The sequence below is a fragment of the Bos grunniens genome, chromosome 25 (assembly GCF_055505025.1).
Source record: "Bos grunniens cultivar Pamir isolate PY7600 chromosome 25, Bosgru_T2T1.0, whole genome shotgun sequence".
NCBI lineage: Eukaryota > Metazoa > Chordata > Mammalia > Artiodactyla > Bovidae > Bos > Bos grunniens.
Genome location: NC_141189.1, coordinates 39,788,744 through 39,804,410, shown reverse-complemented (window position 1 = coordinate 39,804,410; position 15,667 = coordinate 39,788,744). Strand labels below are relative to the sequence as shown.

The window sequence follows — 15,667 nt, the reverse complement described above, 5'->3', positions numbered from 1 at the left end:
ATTTCTTTTTTTTTTAATTACAAAACTCCCTGATTTCTTATATATTACTTATAAGAAAGGACTGAACAGATTTCCGAGGCTGCAAAAGCACTTAACAGCCTTGGAACTGGACCCCTTGCCCAGATACTCTGCAATACCTTCCTCTTCCTATCAGTCTGCTTCCTCTGCCACCTCTCTACACGGCAACAACACCTCCAGGCAAGAGAACTTGCGTATAGCTTCCAATCCCCACTTTAAATATATTTTTTGCTGTCCTCCTAAAAGACAAGTTTTGATTCTCTACAGAAAAGTAGAGCATGCTACCAAAAAGGTAACATACGAGGTTTCCTACTGTTGAAACGGAGACACACAGAGTGGAGGGAGGAGAGGGGCGCTGAGTAACTCCCCATGATCACCCAGCACAGCCAGGATAGGATCCCACGAAGCCTGGCTGATAGTGATAGTGAAAGTCACTCAGTCGCGTCCAACTCTGTGTGACCCCAATGGACTATACAGTCCATGGAATTCTCCAGGCCAGAATACTGGAGTGGGTAGCCTTTCCCTTCTCCAGGGAAAGGCTGGAGATTGAACCCAGGTCTCCTGAATTGCAGGTGGATTCTTTACCAGCTGAGCCACAAGGGAAGCCCTTTATGATGTTTATGATTATTTCCACTTTCTCATTCCTAATTTTGTGTGACTCTTAAACATTTAAAATAGAAAACACGAGCCATTTCAACAACATGCCAGTAATGTTAACAAAGAATGATGTGATTTAAATGAAATAGTTTCTCCTCTCCATTCTATGTGCCTCTATTTCTAATCTGTAAAATGGGAATAGTACCCACTTTTTATTTTTAATGAAGAGTAGAAGTTAAATGCTTTGAGATTTTCTTCAGAATAAAAACAAACTTAAATTTTTCTAAAACAAAAAGATATTGATTTGAGACCAAGAGTCTAATGGAGTATTGTCAAAGATCTTAAGTCACCCTCTGGGGAAAAAACTTCAGGCCCATATAGCTTTTGTACAGATGAAGCTTCTCAGTTCTTCAAGGAACAGATCATTTAAATTCCAAACTGTTTCAGAGAACAGATATGAACAGCTTCCAAACTCTGACCGATTTAACACAACTCTGATACGAAAACCTGACAAAACACACGAAAAAGAATCAGGGATCAATCTCACTATTGATTAGTGAGAAGCAAAAATTCTAAATGAATGCTAGCCAATAAAATCCAGCAAAATATTAACTTAATTTCACAATTACAGAGGTGGTTCAACCGGACAGTAGGAAATCTGAGATAATTTGCCACATAAATAAAACAAAGGAGAAAAAAATCACAGGGTAATAATATAGATGTCAAGAGGGACTCTGATAAAATCCAACATCCAACAAATGAGGAATAGATTATGTCCCAATTTAAAAAGGCTGAAAACCAAAGCTCACGTTATACTTAATAATAAAACACCAAATACATCTCTATTTAAATCAGAGACAAGACAGGGATGCCCAAGAGCATAAACACTGGTAGAAATACTGCCAAGGAGAAGACAAAAGTACCAATAATGCAAAAGATAACTGTATACTAGGAAAAACCTAAGAGACTCACTTGAAAAAGTATTAGAACAAGAGAATTCCATCAAGTGGCCAGATTACTGAAGTGACATATATATGTTAACATCTTTCCTATATCAAAACACCATGAATACATCCAGAAACTTAGGGGAAAAAAAGGTGTATTACTTATATAAAGAAAACTATAGTATGCTTCTGAGCAACATAAGACTCATAAAAAGACATAAAAGACAAAGCTTGCATGAACAGGGTAAGACAACTGAGAAAATAGATAGATTAGTAATACTAAATAAATGCACTGGGCTAACTAATTTGGAAAAGTGTATACAAAGCTAGATTTCTATTAATATAGAAACTCAAGCCAAAATGAATTCTGGATTAAAGACCCAAGCTATAAGGGAAAAGAATATATAATACTCCATTTTGGAATAGAAAAGTATTTCCAAACATGACATAAAACCCAAGAGACATAAAGGAAAACATGGAAAAAATCTGCTTCTATAAAAACTGAAAACATCCATTCGGTAAAAACTCAGAACTATGTGGCCATTCTGGCAAGTAAAAAAAGGGGAAACACTTTCCCTCATTAAAAGACTTTAGCTTAAAAAAAAAAATGATAACACTTTCAGGAAAAAAAAATGAGTCACTTCATATTTTCAGGGCTTCTCTGATAGCTCAGTTGGTAAACAATCCGCCTGCAACGCAGGAGACCCCGGTTCAATTCCTGGGTCAGGAAGCTCCACTGGAGAAGGGATACGCTACCCACTCCAGTTTTCTTGGGCTTCCCTGGTGGCTCAGCTGGTAAAGAATCTGCCTGCCATGCAGGAGACCTGGGTTCGATCCCTGGGTTGGGAGGATCTTTTGGAGAAGGAGGGAAAGGCTACCCACTCCAGTATTCTGGCCTACAGAATTCCACGGACTGTATAGGCCATGGGGTCGCAAAGAGTTGAACACGGCTGAGCGACTTTCACACACGCTATGCTTGATTTTGCTTCTCTCATCTCACTTTATATGCTTTTTGCTTCTAATTTTTTGTCTTTAGACTTTAGCTTTTAATATGCAAAAATACTGAGTACAAACCAACAAGAAAAAATGGGAAACAAGACAAAAGAAAAACTGACAGAGAATATGAGCAACAGCAAAATAGAAAGGCCCATGAATTTATGACAAGATATTGTACCTAAGAGAACGGCAATCAGTTAAAAAAAAAAAAAGGTATCAGTGTTGGTGAGAATTTGAGGCACAGGGACTCATCTGCTGTTGGTTAGGGTATAATCTGCATGTTTTGGGAGAGGATCTGTGCTTAAATATCTATGCTTATTAAAAATGTCACTATCCTTTAATCCAGAAATTTCACCCGCCAAATCTCTCCAGCAGATACATCTAGCTATACAAAGATATATACACAAATCAAAAATCAAACGTATAGCATCAAAACATACAGCCATTGGGGCATTAGTCCTATAAATTAAGATACAGCCAAATCAGGGGCTACTCCCCTGACATACCTCGTGAGAGGAACTGAGAGCTCCGTCTAACATGCAACAGCTTCCAACCTGCACTGCTGCGGGGCGGAAAGGACAGGTGCACACACATGTATGTGATGGGGGCGCAGGGGAGGGGAGAGATTATACTATACTATGTTTAGAAGTCACACACACACACACACACACCCCCTCTCTGTGCCTGTATATCTACAGACCATCTCTGGCAGGACAGATAAGAAATAGTAGCTGCCTTTGGTGAGAGAATTTGGGAGAACCAAAGGTCAAAAATCCCCACTCCAATACTCTTGCCTGGAAAATCCTATGGACGGAGGAGCCTGGTGGGCTGCAGTCCATGGGGTCGCTAAGAGTCAGACACGACTGAGCGACTTCACTTTCACTTTTCACTTTCATGCCTTGGAGAAGGAAATGGCAACCCACTCCAGTGTTCTTGCCTGGAGGATCCCAGGGACAGGGGAGGCCTGGCGGGCTGCCGTCTATGGGGTCGCACAGAGTCGGACACGACTGAAGTGACTTAGCAGTAGCAGTAAAGGTCAAAAATTAAGGGAGACTAACTTTTCAGTTTTTATCCTTAATGCTGATTTTTAAAAAAATTTGACTTAGTTGTTAAACCATATGCATGATTACTGTCTAAAAACAAAACTGTTAACAAAGTCTTTGACCCAGTAACTTCACTTTTCAGAATGTACCTCACAACGCATGTGGGTATGCCCACTGGAGGACAGTCGCTGCAGCACTACCTGTACTAATGGGATGTCAGAAAGAACCCAAATGCTCCTCATCAGGGTACAGGAACTATGGTGCATCACGGAAAACAAGAAAAATCTGTGCCCACTGGCATGGAAAGGCATTTCGTGGTCTATTGTTACCTAAAACAGCAAGGTGCTCATCTCATGTAGTCTAGTTCCATTTCGTATATTAAAAAAGGACCTGTGTTAATATATCTGTACAGAAGCAGTTACCTGTAAGCAGAAGAGGGGCTGCTCTTTTTACTATTTACATTATTTTATAGGAAATCTGCATATCCTTTGTACCAATAATTTTTTTAAACAAAATTGCCTTTTAAAAAAAGTTTCTTTGTCCCTCTGTGCATTTAAAATCTTATTCAGCTTAAAATGAATGTGTCTCTCGCTCCCACTATTTGCCCACCACTGTTAGCTCTTCTGTCCCAACCAAAGGCCACGGCAACTTTCAAAAATGCCACCTCCCACCCTTTCTTCGCCATCGGCCTCTTTGGGATGGGAGACGGCTGTGCCACAAGTCATGTGGCTTACCGTCCTCACACTGCACGCTTGCTGCTGTCTGAAGACAGACCCCGCGGTACAAAGGAGTGAAAACGCTGGGCAGACGGAGGAACATGGAGCGAGGGAGACGTGATCAGCAATGCCCAGGCTTCAGGCAACTCCCAGAACAAAAAACAAGCAAAACAGCCAGATGTGTCAACAAATAAACTGTAAGAATTCTAGAGATTAACAGCTTCTTAAGAGCCACAGCAACTGAATAAAAGATAGGTTATTCAATTCGGGGGAGGGGACTCTAATAACAAACCACGACACATGCAACCACTGGGAAACCGAGTATCTAGTGGACACCGATGACACAGGACATCACGTATGTACATGTGACAGTGTACTCTGCCCGGGTATGCCAAGTCCAACTTTTAGGAATACATGAACACACACACACACACTACCAATGGCTCTCCAAATGTGGTCAAGGGACTCAGGTCTTTTCAGGGGTCAAAACTATTTTCATAAAACACTAAGACAATTATTTGCCTTTTTTGCTCTCATCCTCTCACAAGAGGCTCTGTGACATTTGACATCACTACAATGGTTAATGAACATTTGTGTTTTAAAATTCTCTTTTAGTATCTAATGTGGCAAATATGGACAGATAATCCACATTTTAAAGAAAACAACTCGATAATTTCTAAGATTACTCAGGAGCCCTGTTTATTTTTGTGTGTGACTTAAATTCTCCAAAATACCTTTTCGTAACTGGGCATTTGGAGCAGAATGACCAGTGAATCAGGAAGGAACAAACATCAAATCTACCCATGAAGCCTAAACCCAAAGAAATCTCTTCTCAATTCAACTTTAAAACGTGCACGCACACACAGACCCCTCTTCAAACACCAGGGACAACAAAAATTTGAGTTCACATTTTCCCTTAATAACACTTCAAAAGAGATAAATGAAATGTGAATGTTTAGAATTACTTCACTTTTACTTCTTCAGTTAAAAAATACCCTCTTCTTAGCCAAGCCAGTCACACGGTTCACAGCTGTCACCCAGTGCTGGCATCAACCTTACGGGGAAACTGCTCGACGCTGACCTCTCCCTCTCCCTCATCTGGGACTCATCAAATTCAAACAGTTCTGCTGTTCCTGTTCTGGAATCTGCTGCACCAAACACCGCCTAAATCAGGGGCACTGGGGGCAGCAGCTGGCCTCCTCAGCGTGTCCCAGGGGTCGGCGTCTGGTGGGTCAGCCCGTGCTCTGCCCCTTGAAAGTGAGAGTGAAGTCGCTCAGCCGTGTCAGACTCTTTGCGACCCAATGGACTGTAGCCCACCAGGCTCCTCTGTCCATGGGATTCTCCAGGCACAAACACTGCAGTGAGTTGCCATTTCCTCCTCCAGGGGACTTTCCCTACCCAGGGATTCAACCCAGGTCTCTTACACTGCAGGCGGATTCTTCACCATCTAAGCCACTAAGGCAGCCCGCATCCTCTGTCCCTTGTCTGCTCTCATTTTTCCAGTGGGCTCTCTCCACCTTGGCATCTGCCTTCCCTGTTCTCCACGTTCAGTTCCTACACTGTACACCAGCTGCAAGGCCCTTCTCAGGAGCAGAGCTCTACGCTGCACAGCCATCACACCCCCCGAGTCAGCAGCTCTGAGTGCCTTACAGGCTCCAGGTAGTGCTAACGCCGCTGGCCTGGGAGCCCATCTGGAGAACCCTTGCTCTGAGTTTCCTCTGAGACCCGAAGCTCTGCCATGCCACCTCTTCCCTGTTAAGCCCAGCAGGAGATAACCAGCTAGGAACCCAGCTTCCTCGCTGGTAAAACGGAGGCTGTGGCAAAACACACCAGGCCAGCTGGCTGTAACACAGGAAGGGCATGAAGAGGACTGCCCTGGCTGGCGGCGGGAGGCGACGGCAGAGCGCCTCTGCCGGGCCCACTAACGCCACAGAAGGCTGACTCCCCACGAAGCTGCCTCTCAACCACGTGGTCCTATCTCCACACGTTTGTCTTAGAGGCTGAAAACTGGCCCTCGGCCCACACTCCCCTCCGTGTTCTCAACCATCTGACGTGCAGGCTAGCCTACCACTGGCTTCTTCAATAATTCCTACCTTAAAGACACGGCAGGGATCTGTATGCTGGGAAGAAGGACATGGAATGCCAAATCCAACCCTTTCGAGAAGGAGGGGCAGGAGGAACACCTAGAGGAGGACAGGAACGTGCCCCTGGTTAGCGGGACAGCTGCAAAGCACTGACACTCGCTTACCTTGCTCATGCCTCCGGCCTGTGCGGTGTTCAGCCCTGCGTGACTGGCCATTTGCGGTGAAACTTGGGTCAACGTCTCAGCCAGCACACTGCTTGTGGCCCCCTGCATGGCCGGAGTAGGGTATGGCATCCCAGCTCCCCTTCCTCGGCCAGCAGCCCCGAGAGATCCATTCATAACCTGCGCCTGTCCTTGCTGGGCCTGGTTCATTAAACCGTGGCCAGAGTTACTATTGAGGAGGCCTGGGTGGGTCTGGTTGAAGTTTGCGTTCATGCAGATCCCAGGTCCCGTCTGCGACGTGGCAGGGCTGCTGGTCACCAGCCCCACTTGCTTTTGTGCTTGCGGATTCAGTGCTTGGGAAGCAGGAGGAGTGGGCCCGGAGGTGCTGGCTGCCTGCTTAGGCAGGCTGGGGGCGGAAGAATCTCCCTGGTTCAGAGGGCTCTTGCCCATGGCACCCAGACTGGCCATGTTGGCACTGCTGGGCTGCCCCTGGGCCTGGCCGCCGAGGCCTTGCTGCGCGGGGCTGCTGGCACTCACATTGCCTATTCCCGGGTTGATGCTGGAGCTGCTGCCGCCTCGCAGGAGCTCGGACAGTTGTTTATGTTTGGAAGCAGCATCTGGAACGAGGTTCCCACTGTTTAAAAGGCTTAATTCTCCTCCATTGGGGATCAACTCATCAGGAAGATCATTTTCCAAGTCAAACAATGATCCAAAATCTAGAAATGAAACAGAAACAGAAATGAGAAACTAAGCAACCATAATCTCTCTCCAACTGTCACATATTACTACAAGCGTAACCTAAAGGGGCGCTTAACACGGAACACTCGCGTGTCTTACGAGTAATGTCAAAATGATCTGAAAAGTTCATTTGAAAAAATAAAACAGAAAAATATTTTTCAAATTCTGAAGAAGGGAAAGTTAAACAGAGATGAGAGGAAGGCTATCTAGAATGATAGATTCTATCCTATATTCCAAAACAATAAAGAGTGTGGGGTAAGGCAAATACAAATTAAAGGAATACAACGGAAATTTAACGAGTTCGCTTAATTATGATGTTAAAATGCTTCAAGAATGTATGTGTGTAAAACATTAACTGGGCATCAGGTTAGACCAACAGTAATTTGAGAAAATTAAAGCCTAGCCTTAAGTGAATATATATATATAAAAGAAGTATTAAAAAAAAAAAACTAGCCTTAACAGAAAATGAGATTCCTCAAAGTGCTAAAGCTACAGGAAATAAAGATATATACAGAAATTAAAAAGAATTAAAAGTAAAAGAAAATAGCTTAAAAAGTACTTGAATTATACAGAAAGGGTTAAAGTCAATCTTACATAAAGATGGAAAGCACACCTCCCAAGAATAAATGTGCAACGGATATACAAACACGTAAGGATCACAAAGGAAGATAAAACAGTAAACCAAAGAGACCATTCTTTGGTAATCAAACATGAAAATTATAGCAACTCCTTCTTTCCAGTCCCTCTCAAAGTAACACTTCTCTTGTGTGGCCTATATATGTCATCCCTAGTCCTTCACTGACCACACAGTGTTCAAATAACAACAACCTGGCCATGTGTGCAAGTGCAAAGGACAAGATGTGCAGAAATACAGTCACCGTGGAATTACCTGTAACATCAAAATAAACGCAGACTATACTCAGAAGCAGTTTAACCTACTGGTTATCACAGCTCAAGACCAAGACTGCCAGTATCTGGATGCCGGCTCTGCCTCCTGCTTCCCACTTACCAGCTGTGCGACCTTGGTTAAGTCACGTAGGCTTTCTGTGCCTCAGTTCTCTAGAAACTGGGAGTGATAATGGCTACTACACCTCAGAGGGTTGCTGTGAGGACTAAATGAATTAATACATGTAAATAACTTAAACAGTGCCTGTGGGTGCTAAGGGTTCAGAAAGTATTGGCTACTTGTGTGTGCTTCCTAAGTCGCTTCAGTCATGTCTGACTCTGTGACCCCATGGACTGTAGCCCGCCAGGCTCCCCTGTCCATGGGATTCTCCAGGCAAGAATACTGGAGTGGGTTGCCATGCCCTCCTCCAGGGGGTCTTCCTGACGCAGGAATCGAACCCACGGCTCCTGTGGCTCCTGCACTACAGGCGAATTCTTTACTGCTGAGCCACCAGGGAAGCCCTCAGCTATTATTATTACTGTCATCCAATAATAGAGGTTTAATAAGCTGCTGCACAATAGAAACAGGAGAACATTATACATCCATTAACATATGAAGACTGTACAAATATAGGAAAATGTTTGTGTTATATAAAAACATGCAAATAGAAACTGTATGCAGAATGGCACAGAGAGCAAGATTAGCACTAAAGTGCGTGCATGTGGGCAGTAGCTGGAAAGTAACCTGCCAAAAATAGGTGCACGGGTAAAATGGGGGGTGATGTGTGCATGCGGCTTATAAAATTTAACAAGCCATTGCCCCTGCCACCAACCACTTTTAGAAAATTGAAAACCTTTTTCTTCAAGGTGCAGACTCTTGCGACTGTCTTCCCCAACCAGCTCCTCAGCTGGCTGCCTGGGATGTTCCTTTCAGGAAGGGAAGCGCCTTCCAGTCCAAGGAGCAAAAACCACCAGACCACCTTCCCCATGGCAAGTGACACAGTCCCAGCTATGGAAACGGAAGGCAAGTGGGCCAAGGCATTCTGGAGATGGTTTTCCTTCCCAATGCTAAGGGATGCTCAGAAGATGACCTCCCATTCTTCACTAGATTTCACCCTGAAACTGCAGCAACGCTCTTCAGCCAGGAAAGGAGACAGGGCTCACGCGTTAAGGATGGCTGCAGGGCAAACACAAGCACCCAGGTCCATGAAGCCATCTCTAGGCTAACACAGCGATCCTGGAACCACGCCCCACCCCCCACCATCTTCAGACTTCCTGTAACAAGAGAAAATACACTCGTATCACTGAAGCCATTCCAGCTGCAGTCTAAGGTAACTTGCAGCTGAAGGCATCTTGGTATCTTCATCATGTCTACGGATGAAGTTCAAACTCCTTCACTCTCCTCAGCACCTGCTGGGGCACCCAACCTCCCAGCCACAATACCACAAGCCAGCACCTGCATCAGCAAGCTTTCTCCTCTGTATGCACTTTCTCTCAGGCTAGAAAACCTCACGTCCAGCCCTCTGTCACATTCAACAGTAACTACGGAGACTCCTCCTGCAAAACCAACCAGTCCCTTTTCAACCTCCTGAGTTCACTAAACATACATGCCTCATAAGCCACCTCGAACACATACTTAGTTCATCCTGCCTGTGAGGGACTAGACACTCCTTGCACACACACTCTGCTTGCAGAGCCTCTGAGAGCAGCTGTGGACGGCATGAGCCTCGCCTTTCCTCCTGAGTGCTTTACTGTGTGACACCTAAGAACACCCTTACACAAGTGCAGGGCAGCTGACAAATTCAGGAAACTGAACACTGATATGGTACTTAATACTGATTGCCCTTACTCAGATCTGGCCAGTTGTTCCCAAAATGTCCTTTATCACATTTCTTTTTCCTGTTGCAAAATCTATTTCAGATAAAGAAGAAAAAAACACACTGCAAAACAATTAAAAAAAAAAACCCATTTCAAGATCCCAACACATTTAGGTTGTCATGTCTCTGTCTTCTCCTTTATTCTAGAAATGACCTCCAGACTTTGTCTTTCATAACTCTGAGATTTTTGAAGAGGGTAGGTCAGTTGTTCTGTAGAGTGCCCCAAGGTGGGGTTGCTTCCTCAGGCTCAAGAACACTTAATTACAAAGCGACAACAGGACTCTTGGATACAGAAGACAGCAAAGAGAACCACTGGCCAGGGCTTCCCGCAGGCGACCTCCACACTCCTGTGCTTCCACGTTTTGGGGCTTCGGGGGTTCCATGCCACGGCTTTCATGCTATTGTGTCGTCCTTAACCTGGAGATTCACTAAGGTCTCCAGACACAAAGACGACGTGAGATATAGTCAAAATAAATGAGAACAACCCTCTAATATAACTAACATTTGTATTTGTTGCCTTCCACATGTACACACATCTGCTGCTGCTGCTAAGTCGCTTCAGTCGCGTCCGACTCTGTGCGACCCCAGAGACAGCAGCCCGCCAGGCTCCCCCGTCCCTGGGATTCTCCAGGCAAGAACACTGGAGTGGGTTGCCATTTCCTTCTCCAATGCATGAAAGTGAAAAGTGAAAGTGAAGTCGCTCAGTTGCGTCCGACTCCTAGCGACCCCATGGACTGCAGCCCACCAGGCTCCTCCATCCATGGGATTTTCCAGGCAACAGTACTGGAGTGGGGTGCCATCGCCTTCTACTGACCACTATTTTAGAAAAATTGAGTGTGTGCATATGTTTAATTCAATGCTTCTTAATCTATGAACAAGAAAATGAAACTCATTTAAACAAAGACAATGGAAGCCACTTATTGCAGACACCAGGTTTCCTTCTTACCTGCTAGGAGGGGATGCAGTGTCAAGCTCTAGAGACCAGAAGAAGGAAGTGAGCTACAGATACTGTACATTCAAAGTTTGGAATAGCCTGCGGATGCTCCCGACTGACCCTTCCAGGAGTCCCAAAGCACTTTTCTAGGAGAGGGCGGGCAGGCCAGGACAACAGCAGGTAAATTCAGAAGAACAGATAACCACAGCAAAGTCAACAACAGGGTCCCTAGTCCAGCGTAGCAAGTGGGAGTCAGAAATGGGAACGCAGAAAGAACACTCGCAGGCAGAGCACAGGAGTGCAAATCCTGGCTGAGTCAATCAGCCCCGTGTCCCTGGGCAAACAGCTTAATCTCTGCGTCTTAATTCCCTCAACTGTGAAACAGGGACAATGGTATCCCAGGGCTACGCGCTGAGAGCAGCAAAGGGGCGCTTTGCCACTGACACCAGTTATCTTAACGCCATCCTGCACAAAAACTTTCTTACCTTAAAAAGTTCACCACGTGCTGCCACTATCAAACTGATGCGTATTCTTTTCTGGTTCTGTCTTGCTCTAGTCCCAGGGAGCCCGCACCTTCTACGGCTGTGGCAGGTGTTATGTCTATGCCTCGTTTCTGGTTTTGGTTTTTACTGGTCTGCCACATTGTGTCCACTCTTTCTCATCCTGTTTCAGCACAAGCACATCATCTCACAGCTGTCTGGGTGCAGGAAGGGTTGACTGACTCTGCTGCGTCCTCACCTACCCAGTCCAAACATGTATGAATACGCTAACAGCCACATACATGATATACAGTCTCTGTAACAGACAGAAGGGGGTGTGCAGTGCTTGCGCAAGGCAGATCCACACTCACACCATCGCACTTTCCTCACCATTACTCTTCCCTGTTCTCTAGTTCAGAACAAAACATGACACAGGAGAGTGAAGCAGGAGGCTGTTGCAACACAACACAGCTGTGCTTTCCACACACCCAGTGTCCCCACATACAGGTTGGGCAAACACCAGTCTGAATCATCGGAAGTTCCGAAAATTCAAGATTGAGCGCCACCACTTCCAATCCCAGGAGGTTCCTGTCTCCCCACCACGTCAGCACGGGATGGGCCCAGGAGAGGGCAAAGCTGAGGCTGCAAGAGATTCGGGGTGAACCTGCTTTCCAGGGTCACCCTCAGCAGAAGATGAGACCCGTCACACAGCCAACGGCAGACGCTGTGTCCGCAGCCACAGCTGGGAACAGGAATTCTCGCCCCCTCGGGACTTTCCAGCTGCACCAAGGAACTCAAGATAGAACATACACACTTTGGGGAGTCAACCTCCACAAATGACTCTTCATTTGTGGCTGGAAAGCACTGGGAGAAGGAGGGGTGCGGGGCTGAACCTCTTTCCTCCCCGTCTCCACCAGGTCCAGGCTCCCCTGTGCCTCTCAGCTAAGCTGACCCGGGAAAAGCAGCTGCGGGCGCTCAGGCTCCACCACGCCCGGTGAGGCTGCGGCGCCCGTGGCAGCAGCTCAGGAAGGAGAAAGCTGAGCAGACCCGACGCCGCGGGAGCAGAAGGGCTTCACCACGCGGGGCCACAAGGGTCCTCTCCCCTCTGGACCACAGAGACCTCAGTCTGGGGACGGTCACACCAAACACTGACCACCCCCCATGCTGCAAGACCCATTCCGATGCATCTCGACCAGAAGGCAGCATTTCACCTTAAGGAATGAACTACTATCAGACACGCTGGAAAAGGCTTTTCATTTTACAAAATCAAATACCTGGCAGGTGACTGACTCAATCTTTCCAGCCAGTAACATCTGATAAGTTTTGTTTGAAAGGAGTTGTTTCAAATGCATCAGCTAATTAAACAAACCATCTAAAAGACACTTCTTCCCTCAGGTTTTCTGAATTCTCCTCTTTCTGTCATAATATCTTATTTTCTTTGAATTACATTCAGAACCCCAGATCCTCCACATCAGCAGAACTGATTTTTCTCTCAAAACATGTACAAACCAGTTTATTACACTCTGCACTGGCCAGAAGTATGAACTCTTCCACAGTCTACAGACATAATGGGTGATCTTAAAATCTCCTATCACTTCTTGTTACAGCTCATGAGGCTGTAAAGGCCACGAACACAGGGATTAGGTCAGTGCCCAGTGCCTCCCACCCCATGCTTAGCAGAGGAGCCGGGACAGGCAACTGCAAGCTGAAAGAGAGAACAGGCCTGAGCTACAGGTGATACACAGTATCAATGTTAACAAGTTACTTTGTCTAGCCCAAGAGGGCAAGAGGTAATTTTAACATTTATTACTATTTTCCTAGAACAGAAACAAAGAGAACAAAATTCAACAATGAATTTTCTTGAAATGTTACATTATTTTGCTCATCCTCCTCTTCACACCTTCTTCCTGCTGCCTATCTTCCAGAAAACCAGCCAAGTCTATTTCCCCCTCTGGCTACATCTTGGCATCAATGACCCTCTATCCTACCGGTGATGCAAACATTAAAAAGCATAATAGAGAAGAGATGGTGGTATTGGAAGTAAACTATCCAAGAGTTTAGACGCTGTTTTGTGCATGTGCTGCTCTACTTCTGAGCATCAAACTCCCTCCCAAGGATCTCTCTTCCCCACTTACCCCTATTTCTCTCTGCAGCCCTTCGGCCCCATGAAAAAGGCCTGCTTTCTTTAAAATCTTTTCAGAATTCTCTAGATTCTCTTCGGCATTATTAAATGCATCTCTTAAATCTTTCAAAAGCTGAGCACCTTTATTCATCAACCTTGGAAATTTTTACAAAAAGAATTTTAATTCCTGAGTCAAAACTGGATTAAAAGAAAGAAAGAAAAACCACCTTGAACCAAAAAGGGCTATGCATCCTGAAAAAGCTCACGTCTAAAGCTGAGGAATCCACAGAATGTTAGACATTTTCACAGGGTTTTCAGTCTTAGATGACCTGGACCCCTTTCAAGGCCTCGTCAGTGCATTTGTTAATATACTGCTGATCAGACAACCAACAACAGAGGCAGCTCAGGCTGGGTAGTGAGGAAGGTACCCAGCCAGAGCCTCATTCGGGTCCATCTCTGTCTCTTACTCCTGCCTGCTCCCTATGTGTGCTTCCTTAGCTCTAACCTGGAAAGGAAAATTGTACCTGCCTCTAGGATCACTGAAGAAGGAATTAAGTCATGCACTGTGTACACAGCACTTAGCCTGGCATGCAGTGAGTGCTCAGTAAATATTAGTCATTATTATTACTGTCACTGCCCCATCTTCCACAGTTGCTATGAAGACTGAACGATACATGCACACCAAGGACCTGGCACCCTATGCCTGGTACAGAGTTCGTGCCAGCAATCGTCTCTTCTGTATGGTAAAAAGCCCTAATAATCTGACAATTCTACTAGATTTAATGCTCATATTGCTTTGAAAATTCTTAAAGATTATGCAAATAAATAAAGGAACAACTTTTCAACAATGGAGAAATAAAATTTTTTAAAAAATCTAAAGGAAAAGGAAAAGAAAAAAAGCACTATTTTATTGGCATTTATGCCACTATAAATAAACTTCAGGCATTTAGTCACATTCTTAAAAGACATCTAATGTAACCTTTTTTTTTTTTTTTTGGTTACAATAACTATTAGGAAATAATTAAAAGCAAATTCTTTCTAAAATCATCTATGATTCAGGCTTCAATATTTAATGCAATACATAAATTAGTAAAAATAAGGTTTTACTTTATTCTGAACAGTGATTTTATATTGAACAACAACAACAACAAAATGCCCTTCCTCAAGATCACTATCTGCCCAAGAGCCCCAGGTGATCCCCCTCCTCCCAGGCCTTCCTCAGTGGGAGCAAGTCCCTGCTCTCAGGCCTTCGTTCCAGGCAGGGACGGTTCACCAGAGACTTGTATGAAAGGATTATAAGATAATACTGAGTGGAAGCTCTCTGTCACACTAGACCCTAAATCAGGAGAGTCCTGGACTTGCAGCCAGCCTCTGACCTCATTTGATTCCCTCAGAAGCCCCAGGGAAAGGGGAGTGCCATTTCCCAGACAGTTTAGGACAATTTACAGTTTCCTAAATGAGGTCTGTGTGCTGCCTCCTTCAGCCCTGAGGGGAGAAAAGCCTTCCTGGGACAAAGGTGGGAAAGAAGGTACTGTCAGAAGGTACAGCCACCATGAGACCAACCATCAACCACCAGCAGCCCCGGAATGGGGACCAGACAGCTTGGCCTGTAGAAAGGGGCTCACTGTTCTCCAGCATCCAGGCAGAGAAGGGCAGTGCTGGCAACCCAGTTAAAAGTCCCAGAGGAGGATGTGGGGGCGGAGCGAGGATTCGGCCTCTGCGGGAGCAACCCCTCACCTCAGGGGCTAGGCCACCTCAGACTACTGGCCACGGCGTATGTACAAGCAAGCAGCCAGCCAGAGATGGGTCCCCTGGCCCAAATGCTGGGAGCTGCAGCTGGTAGGCAGCAGTCCCATGTCAGGAGAAAGAAGAACAGCCTTGTTCTGAACTTAGAGGTGTCAGTGTACAACATATGGAAGTGTGTGTGGGCTAGGAGAGAAATGAATGCATTTAGTCTAAAAAGTACACCAACATCCAGACAATGGAATATTATTCAGTTCTAAAAAAAAAATGAGTTATCAGGCCATGAAAAGACATGGAGGAACCTGAAAAGCATGTTACTAAATGAAAGAA

The 15,667-nt window shown here is 45.3% G+C and overlaps 1 protein-coding gene across 2 annotated transcripts in view; it reads right to left on the bottom strand.

Moving 5' to 3' along the window:
* The window catches only part of CREBBP (CREB binding lysine acetyltransferase), a 119,331-nt gene that overhangs the window by 87,012 nt on the left and 16,652 nt on the right, over positions 1-15,667 (bottom strand). For both annotated transcript variants that reach the window (XM_086376030.1, XM_086376031.1), the window contains exon 2: positions 6,563-7,275. In XM_086376030.1, the coding sequence (XP_086232156.1) occupies positions 6,563-7,275 (713 nt within the window). The remainder of the gene's footprint in view (positions 1-6,562; positions 7,276-15,667) is intronic.